The 11,567-nt window shown below is 45.1% G+C and overlaps 1 protein-coding gene across 1 annotated transcript; it reads right to left on the minus strand.

Moving 5' to 3' along the window:
* Nucleotides 1–347: 347 nt before the first annotated feature.
* On the minus strand, nucleotides 348–5,933 carry arf1 (ADP-ribosylation factor 1). The gene is made up of 5 exons (XM_056595944.1): nucleotides 5,827–5,933; nucleotides 3,301–3,478; nucleotides 2,699–2,809; nucleotides 2,479–2,603; nucleotides 348–2,205 (listed from the first exon to the last, which is right to left on the minus strand). Exons 2-5 carry the CDS (start codon nucleotides 3,443–3,445, stop codon nucleotides 2,044–2,046), a joined length of 543 nt encoding a protein of 180 aa, XP_056451919.1. The 5' UTR covers nucleotides 3,446–3,478; nucleotides 5,827–5,933; the 3' UTR covers nucleotides 348–2,043.
* Nucleotides 5,934–11,567: the final 5,634 nt, after the last annotated feature.

The raw sequence follows: 11,567 nt of genomic DNA on the forward strand, positions 1-11,567 counted from the left end.
ACCTGGGGGGTGCACTAAAAAAAGAGCAAGGCATTCACAAAGAGGGGTGCAAAAAACCAGGCTGGTCCTTTTTTTTTTTTTTTTTATATGGCCGGGCCGCGTCAGGACCGCCACACACACACACACACACACACACACACACACACACACACACACACACACACACACACACACACACACACCCACCCTGCATCTCGGAGCAGCAGGAGAGCAGGCCAGACAAAGCCACCCTGTAAGGGACCCAGGACAGGCTCCCCTCCGGGTCCACGACCACCACTCGGCCTCCATGTTTTACAGGCCTGGCTGCGTTAACCATAGCAGCCTAATCAACGTGAAAGAACGCTCTAGATTGCCACCCAGCGGGGCTGTCCTCCCCTCGCCCACCGCACCATTCACCTTTTAGATCCTGTGCATGCTAGGTTGTGCTTTTGCTTTCACTTTGGAGCCACCGGTTGCGTCCCAGGTCAAAGCTTGGCTCAGCAGGGGGGGGGCCAAGATGGTGGCTTCACTGCTACGTCCCGTAAGGAAGCAAGGAGTTCTTGTTAAGGTCCTAAAGACTATTCACCTTGAGCTCTGTATCAGGGGTTCACACTTTAGGGTTTGAACCAAAACGTGTATAACTTTTCATTACATGTCAAGAAGTGAGAAACTTTTTTTTTTTAAGTAGTCTTCCCCTTTTCGTCTTCGAACCCCATCTTCCTTCCAACCGAAGAGGAAGTCATTTCATACATTGCAATGACTAAAAGATAAAAATGCAAATGGATTTTAAGATCATTTTAATAACAGTGCCTTTTCCTCACAAAAAACAAAAGCTTAAGTAACCATACATACAAAAAAATTGAACAGTTTCAAACATTTTAGGCATTTATCAATCATGTGTTTTGAAGCACTACTAGAGACTGCTCCAAAGCAATAAAAACACCCACACCAGTAGATTGAAAAGCTTGAAAGACAAAAAAGAGGCAACATGTGTTGGGGAACTGAGGGGCAGAAGTGCAGCTTCTGGTTTGTCCCAAGGGCTTGTGCAAGAGAGAAACCCTAAAACAAAATGTTAAGCGCAAACTCATTTTAAATGCCACCTAAATACCTTAATCGTTATATAGGCATGTATTCCAGGATGCTGTCTCATGTGACGACACCAATTATTTCCCGTAGTGTTACATAGTATGTACAATGGAGGGCTGTTCATTTGGTTATTTTGACGTTTTCAATGTGCAGCTACGACAGCGCGGTAGTTATTGTGCCACCTTAACGATGTAAAAAAATAATTTATGTTTTCCGATGAGATACGCACACAGCACGTCATGCATGGTTTGCTCATTTGTGTATATTGCAAAGGCTTTGCAGCACGATTAAAACCTGAGTCATACAAACCCAAAAGACGAATGCGGGCTAGTCTCTGCCTCACCCAGAGCGGGCGCAGATAGTTTGGATTCAAGCCCACAGTTGAGGAACTGCGTTTCAAAAAAGCTGAAGGGTTCACAGAAGTTCTGTTCATGCGGAACCGAGAAATCTCCCAGTACACATATAACAAGGTAATGCCAGTGCTTGTTCTCTTTTAATGTAGTGACTGAACTGGCTATCGGGGGGGGGGGGGCTTTTGTGTGGAGAAGTAAACCTTTAGGGCTTGGGTAGTGTGATTTTTATGTTTCAGTACGTTTTTGATGCTGCCCCCTGTTTGAGTGCTCCAGTTTGCACACCATCTAATGGCCCAATAAAATAATAAGAAATTGTTTATTTCTTCCTTAATCAACTGCCCAGACCCGAGGCAGAAAAACAGGATAAAGTAACACGATAATTTATTCTTAAATACACCTTCAAGTCTACATGAACAGCCCTATATATAAAGTACTACGAAATGTGAATGCCTTTGCAAGAATAGATCTCGTCCCATTCTTACGTGTCTGTTCCAATTACATAGTAATCGAGGGCAGCTTGCAGGGCATTGTGTTTGCGGTTGGAGTAAAAAAACTCATTTTGCCAAATGAGCGGGAGTAGAGAAGGCGGGGTCGGGAGACGGAGTACGGGACGAGACGCGAGGAGTTATTTCTGTTTCTTCAGCTGGTTTGACAGCCACTCCAGGCCTTCGTACAGGCCGTCTCCGCTGGTGGCGCACGTGGCCTGGATGTACCAGTTTCTGTGGCGCAGCGAGTGGAGCCCCAACTTGTCTGTGAGTTCTGCGGATGTCATCGCATTTGGGAGATCCTGTTGAGAAAGAAGAAGCACGACCCCACGAATGAGCAAACGAAGATGTACGGACATACACACTAGCACCTCGAATGAAGGTGCTGTATAGGGCGGTACTTCCTTACTGTACCGACAGCGAGATATCGTTTCCTTTCTTCAGACAAATACTTATCATAAGTCGCTTTGTATTAAAGCGTCTGCTGAATGCCCTAAATGTTAATGCAATACTCAAGGGTATCATAAAAACATGGCTTGGATGCATGTCCGTCTCATGAGAGAAACACCACTTGCCTGTTTGTTGGCGAACACTAACAACACGGCATCACGCAGCTCGTCTTCGGACAACATCCTCATCAGCTCCTCGTGGGCCTCTGTGGCTCGCTCTTTGTCGTTGCTGTCCACAACGAAGATCAGACCTGCAACAGCAACAAATATTTGTTATATTATAAACAGCAGATCGTCCATTATCTCTTGTGTGTTAATGATGGGGTAGGGGAGGGGGGGGACCGACCCTGAGTGTTCTGGAAGTAATGGCGCCACAACGGTCGGATTTTGTCTTGACCCCCGACGTCCCAGACAGTGAAGCTGATGTTCTTGTACTCCACCGTCTCTACGTTGAAACCTGCGGAGAGCACAACACAAACATGTTGCTCGCTTTAAGAAAAAGTTTACATAAACAGGAATACACAAGCATAAATTATAGTGTTGCAATAATGCAATTCAGAGGCTCTATTTATATATATAATTATTTTTTATCAACCGGGGAGGCAAGACATGGTGTCCTGGATATGCTTATTGACTATTTAGACTTAATGCAGACACTGCAATGTAAGGGGCATGCAATTGAGCGAGGAAAAGCAATTGTCCAAATCTGAGCACCACACCAGAGTCATTTAATAAACCAGAATATGCAGAGGATTCCACGATTTTTACACAAATATCTGAACAAACACCTTGTTGATTGATAATTATTAAATTGACCTGACATTTCAAATGTATTTATTTGCAGCTACTTCAAACTAAAGGTTCCCATCCCTGCCTCTGCCCAAAGCCAAATGACACAGCCCGCCCCCTACTGCTGTCCACCCTTCAGGCACGTCAGAGCTGCCTTACCTATGGTGGGGATGGTTGTCACGATTTCACCAAGCTTGAGTTTGTACAATATCGTCGTCTTTCCAGCGGCGTCCAGCCCGACCATGAGGATCCTCATCTCCTTCTTATTCAGAAAACTGAACAAACTACCAAAGAAATTCCCCATGATGGCAGCAGTTGATGGAGGTCTTCAAGAAACCTGCGAGAGCAAAAATACAAATATACATATAGTACAACCACGCATTATTAAATAGTACAGTGGCACTTCCTGTAAAATAAATATAAATAGTATACAAACAGTTGTGTCACGTGTCACACAATACGGCAAATACCAGAACCACAGTAATGCGGGGATGGACGATTCAGAAGACATTTACATTGAGGGCATTTAGCAGAGCCCTTTATCCAACGTGACTTACAATAAGTAAATGTCTCAGAAGGAAGCGAAACAATATATCGCTGCCGGTACAACAAGTGCCAAGCACTTACAGCTGCTAGGTTAACCCACTCCCCGTATACAACAAAGATGAGGTTATAATGAATATAGGTTCTATTATATCCCTAAAAGCATCACAAAACTGTATATCCACAACCCACTGACATCAGCCCCCCTAGCACTTCCGTCAAGTTGGAAAGAAATTGGCAGATTCGAGTTTGCGGTTCAATAGATAATCAGTGAAACATCGTTGCGACAAAAATTACACCTCTAGCTAAATGTAGTAACCTAGACAACCAGCTACAACCTTGTTTTCATCCAAACGAGCCGTCTTTAGAGAACAGTGAATTGCAGTGGCTTCTATGAGCTGTAGGCTTTCAGCCGCGAGCTTAGGGACCGTCTGCAAAGTGCAAAACTGAAAAGGACCACAATGGTCAAATTTCAATAGAGTCGCCATAATTGACTCTAGAGCCCCACAACGTGTTCCATATAGGCATGGCCTCTATATGGTCATACTACAACATTTAGTTTTGAAAAATATATATCCTCTTATTGAGTTTTTTTTATTGAGCAACAATTTCAATAGCGTCACCATTGTTGATTCTAGCTCCAAAACTTGTTCCATATAGGCACAGCCTCTATTTGGTCCTACTACAACCATTACTTTTGAAAAATATATCCCTTTATTTCTTATGAATTTTTGGTTTTGGCAACAATTTCAATAGCGTCGCCATTATTGAATCTAGAGCTCCAAAACTTGTTCCATTTAGTCATGGCCTTTATATTGTCTTACCACAACCTTTACTGTTGAAAAATATATCTCCTTATTTTTAAGGAATTTTTATTTAGCAACAATTTCAATAGCGTCGCCATTGTTGACTCTAGAGCTACAACCTTTACTTTTGAAAAATATATCTCCTCTTATTTTTAAGGAATTTTTGTTGCAACAATTTCAATAGCATCGCCATCGTTGAATCTAGAGCTCCAAAACTTGTTCCATAGGTGGCCTCTATATGGTCTTGCTACAACCTTTACAAAAAATCCTTAAAAATAAGAGGAGATATATTTTTCAAAAGTAAAGGTTGTAGTAGGAGCAAATAGAGGCCGTGCCTATGTGGAACAAGTTTTGGAGCTCTAGAATCATGAATGGTGACTATTAAAATTGTTGCTAAATAAAAAATCCTCAAAAATAAGAAGAGACATATTTTTCTAAACTAAAGGTTGTAGTAAGACCATATAAAGGCCATGCCTATATGGAACAAGTTTTGGGGCTCTAGAGTCAATAATGGCGACGCTATTGAAATTTGACCATTGTGGTCGTTTTCAGACGGACGGCACTTTGCAGACGGTCCCTAAGCTCGCGGCTGAAAGCAGACAGCTCATAGAAGCCAATGCAATTCACCGTTCTCTAAAGACGGCTCTTTGGATGATAACAAGGTTGTAGCTGGTTCTCTAAGTTACTACATTTAGCTAGAGGTGTCATTTGTGTCGCAACGATGCTTCACTGATGATCTATTGAACCGCAAACTCCGAATCTGCCAATTTATTTCCAACTTGACGGAAGTCCCCCTACCCACATGGGAGAGGGAGACGGAGAAGAGGGACTCACTCCGCAGGGACCTGGGGCCCCTGGGTTATTGAGCAATATTCTATATCCAACTCACTCACATAAGCCTCGTTTCCCCATGGGGACACGGGAGATCCACTCTACAGGGACACGGGGCCGCTGGTCTCCAGTAACACTCACTGAATTACACAACACCCTTGCTAATGCTGAACTTGATCTCGCTTTAACGTCTAACTTATGTTCATTCACGCATCATAACGCTGTATTTGTTTGTGTATGTATGCGTATTTGGACGTGCCACAGGTCGATCTGTATGTTTAGTTCGGGAGTCGTCAGAGTGGATCTGAGTGGATCCGAGTGAAACACTCGCCCTCTTCGCTTCCGCTAGGCTAACGTTAGCGTCGCACCGAAAGTCGATTAAACTCGTTTTTGCGGCGGTTTTGTCACAGACACCGCCGAGTGACCACACTGCTCTCTTAAATTGATTTAGAATATGACGTTGTTTCAAAAGCTCGATCACGGTTATAAAATACTTTTCACTTACAGTTGTGTGTTTGTTTTTCTCTTCAAGGCGTATCCTTCCGTCAAGAAAATGGCGATGTTTTGACACGTCAGAGCTCGGGCATTCCCGGCGGGCCCGGAGGGCGCAGGCGCATTGCTGCCCCCCGCAGTGCTGGAGGTCAATACTATTTAGTTCAGGGAAAACATGCCTTCAACTTTTAATTAAGGGGCAAGATGACACGTTGGTTCACGTTTGAAAAATGTATTGATATCATGACAATAATAATTCGTTCGTTTCAAAGTTGGAATTTTTGACCTGATAGTTATGTAAAAAAACGAAACCTTAATGTCATTGTCAGATAATAGCCATATAAATTGTAAATTCCCGTAATCTTTTGACTTGTATACATATATTGAAGTAGTAGGCGTACACAGAATAAAGCGTACATTTTTTTTTGCATCTTTTAATAATATGGTGAAGTATGGAAGATTAATAATAATAATAATACATTTTTATTTATAATGCACTTTACATCAACTTAATGACCTCAAAGTGCTACAATGCACATTAAGAGAAAGAAATATTATGTAGATTACCCTCTTAATTGAATCTACAATCACTTTCCTTTTCTGCTAGTGATGAAAGGGCTAATTCTAGTTTAAGGAAATTGTGTGTGTGTGTGTGTGTGTGTGTGTGTGTGTGTGTGTGTGTGTGTGTGTGTGTGTGTGTGTGTGTGTGTGTGTGTGTGTGTGTGTGTGTGTGTGTGTGTGTGTGTGTGTGATACAGCAGTAGACCTATTGGTTTTTATACCTTTAACTAACTATTAAGCACTGGGTTTCGGTCTCTTTTGTTGTGTTCTTTCACACCCCAGGGGTTCTGTAGGCTACTGCGTCTCACCCTAAACCCTGACCTTTTTGTGGGAGCATGGAAGGAAATAAAGCACCATTCCACCAGGGCAATAACAATGACTTCACACTTTATCGGCTACAAAATGACACTCATTATAGCCTTACAAAATGGTCGCCCCTCTAAATAACAACAAATAATTATCTCTTTCTCATTGTATTCTCTTGTTCAATTTCCTTGAAACTATTTAGGGTTAAATGAAACTCCAGCAGCGGCTCCTAACTGCCTGACTCTCACTTTCACACTTGATTCATGATGCAGGTCATTAAGGAAACATCTAGCTGCGTCGCATTGTTGGGCCGGTTGAATTTTAACCAGGGTCAACTATGCTTCCCACCCCCAGCAGAGGGGGCAGCAGGAGGGGAGAAGGGGGTCTGGTTGGGGACGGACCACACAGTGAACACTTTATAATGGCGTCTCGCTCTGCCATCATAATTTGTGGTTATGTCCTGCCAACTGCTCGGGGGGGGAAAGCATTCAGTGTACACTTTTTTCCCGACAACTGTTTTATTTTCCTGTACTCAAAGATATTGTGTAATACATTTTTGCTTTAAGATGGTTGTGGATTTACCTATTTCATTTAGAACATTTCTTTTCAAGTTTCACCTCAATTGTTTTTTTTGTAATTTTTATCCCTCTCTCTCTCTCTCTGTCTCTGTCTCTCTGTCTCTCTGTCTCTCTGTCTCTCTCTCTCTCTCTCTCTCTCTCTCTCTCTCTCTCTCTCTCTCTCTCTCTCTCTCTCTCTCTCTCTCTCTCTCTCTCTCTCTCTCTCTCTCTCTTTCTCTCTTAAGGCAAAGTAAAACCCAGCAGGATTTCTCAACTCAAATTCCTCTAACATTGCATATATTACTGTAAACTTAAATATCACTGAACAAATGTATGCAGTGTTTTTACACAGCGCATGTCATAAATTATTCTACACAATATCTAGATAAAATCATATATATTTAAATTGTTACAAAATATTTACAAAAAAATACAAAAAAATGCAACCAGGTCGTCTCCTGCATGGTCATCTTCTCCATCAATTTCAATTTCCTTCCTTGAATTAAATCTCTCTCCTAAAAAATGTCTTCTATTATATTTCTTTAATTGGTCTCTTATTAATTTCTCTCTCATTATCAGTTATACACATTAGTTCCCTTTTCTTTCTTACTAAAGGATTTTTGCATTGAACATGAATGCAAAAAAAAGAACAGTTTTGTAACAACGGGTGTAAGTCTGGGTTTTCACTGGGTTAAATTGTATGCGACTTACTCCAGGTCAGGCTCTACCTTATAGCTGGAGGCCACATCCATTTTTTTCAATCAAGCCGCAAAGTCCTGTCTGAGGGAGGTCTCGCCACAAAGCTGATCCACCAAACTCCTTCCCCCGGCGTTCTGTACATGACCCCCCCGCCCCAAAACACACACACACACATACACACCCCTCACGCTCAGAGGAAGAGCACAGGTGCAGGTTGTAAGGTAAGGTGCAACTGCTAAGGGGGGTTTGGGGGAAATGCACCTGCGATGTGACTTGTTAAATCCACAGACGAGTGTATCTCCACTTGAATGGCTTAGTTCAAGCAGTGACGCCATTCATAAATATGGATAAAAGGAGCCGTTCACTCACACTCAAATATTTCGGAATCTCCCAAGCAACACATTGCATAGCCTTGTTGTTTGACAAGGATCTCACCTGATTGTAAATTCAAAGAAAAATCACTCCCAGTTGGGTAACACCTAATCCATATCCACTGTGGAACGCCAATCCATATGGCAATCCTGGTGTCCAAGAAAGCCATAAAAAAAAAAGATGCCTTGAAAAATTCCGACATTCCCTTCCGACATACCGTCCGGATTATCCAAGAGGTTCAGCTAAATCCACTAGGGTCCGAACGACCGCCGGCGCCGAATATCCATGTTTTGATCTCCCTTTGCCGCCTCATATCTCAGTAGGCACTGTCAGTTGTGATGTGAAGACAGGGGGTGGATATATATATCACTTACACACACGCACACACACATGCACGCAAGACGCACACACGCACGCACGCAAGCACGCACGCACGCACGCACGCATGCATGCAGGCACACACAGACACACACACACACACAAACACAGACACTCACACACACACACCCTCACTCGTGCGAACAAAAAACGCAAACAAACAAATTCAGATTTTCTTGCTTGTGAAAAACATTTATCCCCCTCATACGCAGACGCATGCGCAAACATCTCTCTCTTACTCACTCTCTCGCTCTCTCTCTTCCCCTCTTTCTCTCTCAAGGGGGGAGAAGGGGACAATGCGAACACCTATATCTATGTATGGTGTCAGAGGCCCTGCCCGGGCAGCTACTGTAGGCCTCCGAACATCTCATCGTAAGGTCCCCCCCCTTTCTCAAAGAAAGTATAGATTAGGAATGCATCGAGGGGAGGGGGGGGGTCCTTTTTTAGACATCAAGTATGTCATCACTTATGAAGTGCATTCAGGTTGCTGAGTCAGTCATGGCCAAATCAAAGCAAATTTATGGGTGACCAAGCAGTAGGGAGCAGGGCTTGTCTTCAGGCAGTTGAATGGAGCATCGGCGCCAAGGCCCCAAACATGCCTCGCAGTAGGAAGCGGGTTAGGCTCTCAGTAGGGGCCTTGCTCCCCTCTGAGCTCGGGACTAGAGAGGATAACAACACACTGCCAAAGGTTTGGGAAACACTGCTCTGTTGTGTGTGTGTGTGTGTGTGTGTGTGTGTGTGTGTGTGTGTGTGTGAGTGTGTGTGTGTGCTTGCGTGCGTGCGCCTTTGTTTGTGTGTGTGTGTGTGTGTGTGTGTGTGTGTGTGTGTGTGTGTGTGTGTGTGCGTGCGCCACGTGTGTGTATATACCCCAGCAGCAAGTAAATCCGTGTGTGCATAAGATTGTGTGTTCATTTTATATGAGCCTATGCGCCGAATCGTCTACTTCTTCTTCTTCACAAGTTAAAAAAAATCGGAGCATCGCACCAAAGGCGAGGCTAGGCGGGGGAGGGGGTGTCAGGCGTTGAAGAGCAATCATCACGCTTATGATGAGGAGCAAACTAATACGCAACAGGGTGAGTTCCAACAATGCCGCCGAGGATCAGGCCAGGCCGGGCTGAAACTCGGAGGGACAGGCATACGATACCTCCCGTTGGGTTTCATGTACTGGATTACAGGTCGGGCACTGGCCCAAGGGCGATGGGAAATAGGGGAAACAAACCAAACATTATTAAAACGACCCGGACCGCTGCCATGAGCGGATCCACGCTGGCAGCGAGGGCCTCTGGGCACCGTACCCCACGCCTCTCACAGTAGGGGGCGCTGCAGGGAGAGACAGGCCAGGGCAAAGAATAAATGTGCGCCACAGTGCTGGCTGCCAATCAGCTTTGTGCGGCGATTGTCGGCCATCTGAAAAGGTCGTTAAGGGGATTTACATAACATTTTGCACTCCGCCCCGGGGTAAACTCACGAAGCGTTTTGATTCGATATTCAGCGCATTCTAAATACGCTAGGTTTCTTTTTACTCTTTTACGACGAATCAAACGGCATTGGTGAACATTTCCAACAGTATTTTTCGAGACAAAGCTTTGGTGCCAAACGAGGCGCCGGGGGTCGCGGCCATTGGAGTCGTTAAAACATGAAACACAAATGTTTGATTTGTATTCAAACCATCGAGGCTGTGGCTATTCATATACTCCTTCCGACCATTATCGGTTGATTTCATTCCCCACCATTCCGTCCGAAGGAGCGGAAAAAACATCGGAGTGGCCGAAGTCATGGGAGGTATCGAGGCCCCTCCGTGACAGATGGTTCGGACAAGCCCTATAATGACATACTTCCTCCCAACGGGGACAGGGGGGCCCCATCCGTCCACAGGGGTGGTGGGGGGTAGGGGGTGTGTGAGGGGGGGGGGTGGTGTTGACGATGGGAATCTGGGGTTGGTAAGTTGGGTCGGTGCACTGCCAAGGTGTGCGGAACACCGTGTGCGTGCCAGCGGGCTGTACTCCCTCCGATGGGACGACCCGAGGTTTACCGCCGTCTCCTTCTACTTCCGATGAGTGACCCCAGAGGCCAGACGAGGACACACACCGAACCCGGGGGCCCCTTCGCTTGCTGCAGGCGGTCACCTGCGTAGCACGTGACGATCAGGACTTTGTATTTTATATGTTTAATACGCTGCAGCTTCCCGTCCTTGGAAACAGGGGGATCGAGCCCACAAAATCCGAGCCGGCGTCTGATGTGGAGAAGATGAAACATTGTGCACATAAAAGTCGTTTGCATCAGACGCTTTTGTTTCAAGCCGGCAGCTTGGTTTTGAAGTTGATTGATGTCTGCCGTACGTGTACAGGACACCTCCCTGCGTCCCTGCTCCGTTCCCCCCCCGCCCCCCGCCCCCGTTTTGAATCCGACTATATCCCACTGGAAGGTGCATCAAAGATAAACTTGTTAACCTGGCTGGGTAATTGTTTGGAATGCACGGCGTGTCGGAGCAGAGCCGCTAGGGGAACCAACAGGGTCCTACGGCGGTATAAAATGGTGAGGTGCCCATTCGGAGCACGGAGGCCTGCAGGTTACATATTCTGAGGTGGAATCATTCCTACCTCACCCGTCTCGTCCTATGTTTACCCACTCGGGGTTTCGGGGCGTCTGTGTGGCTGACGAGCACAGTCTGTTCCCTAGTGGTTGCCTTAGCCATCAGAGGAGGCTGGAGATGGATTCACCGGTCCCGGCAGATGATTCACAACCAATCGACAACCATTACCAAATACCATTCCTGGTAGATGTCTGTATCTTTGATTCCTTTAGGCTGGCATGTGCTTTGATGAGTCGTTTTTAAGTATTTGAATTACAAACAAGGGAACGCATTCAGGGAGTTCGTTATT

The sequence above is a fragment of the Gadus chalcogrammus genome, chromosome 8 (assembly GCF_026213295.1).
Source record: "Gadus chalcogrammus isolate NIFS_2021 chromosome 8, NIFS_Gcha_1.0, whole genome shotgun sequence".
NCBI lineage: Eukaryota > Metazoa > Chordata > Actinopteri > Gadiformes > Gadidae > Gadus > Gadus chalcogrammus.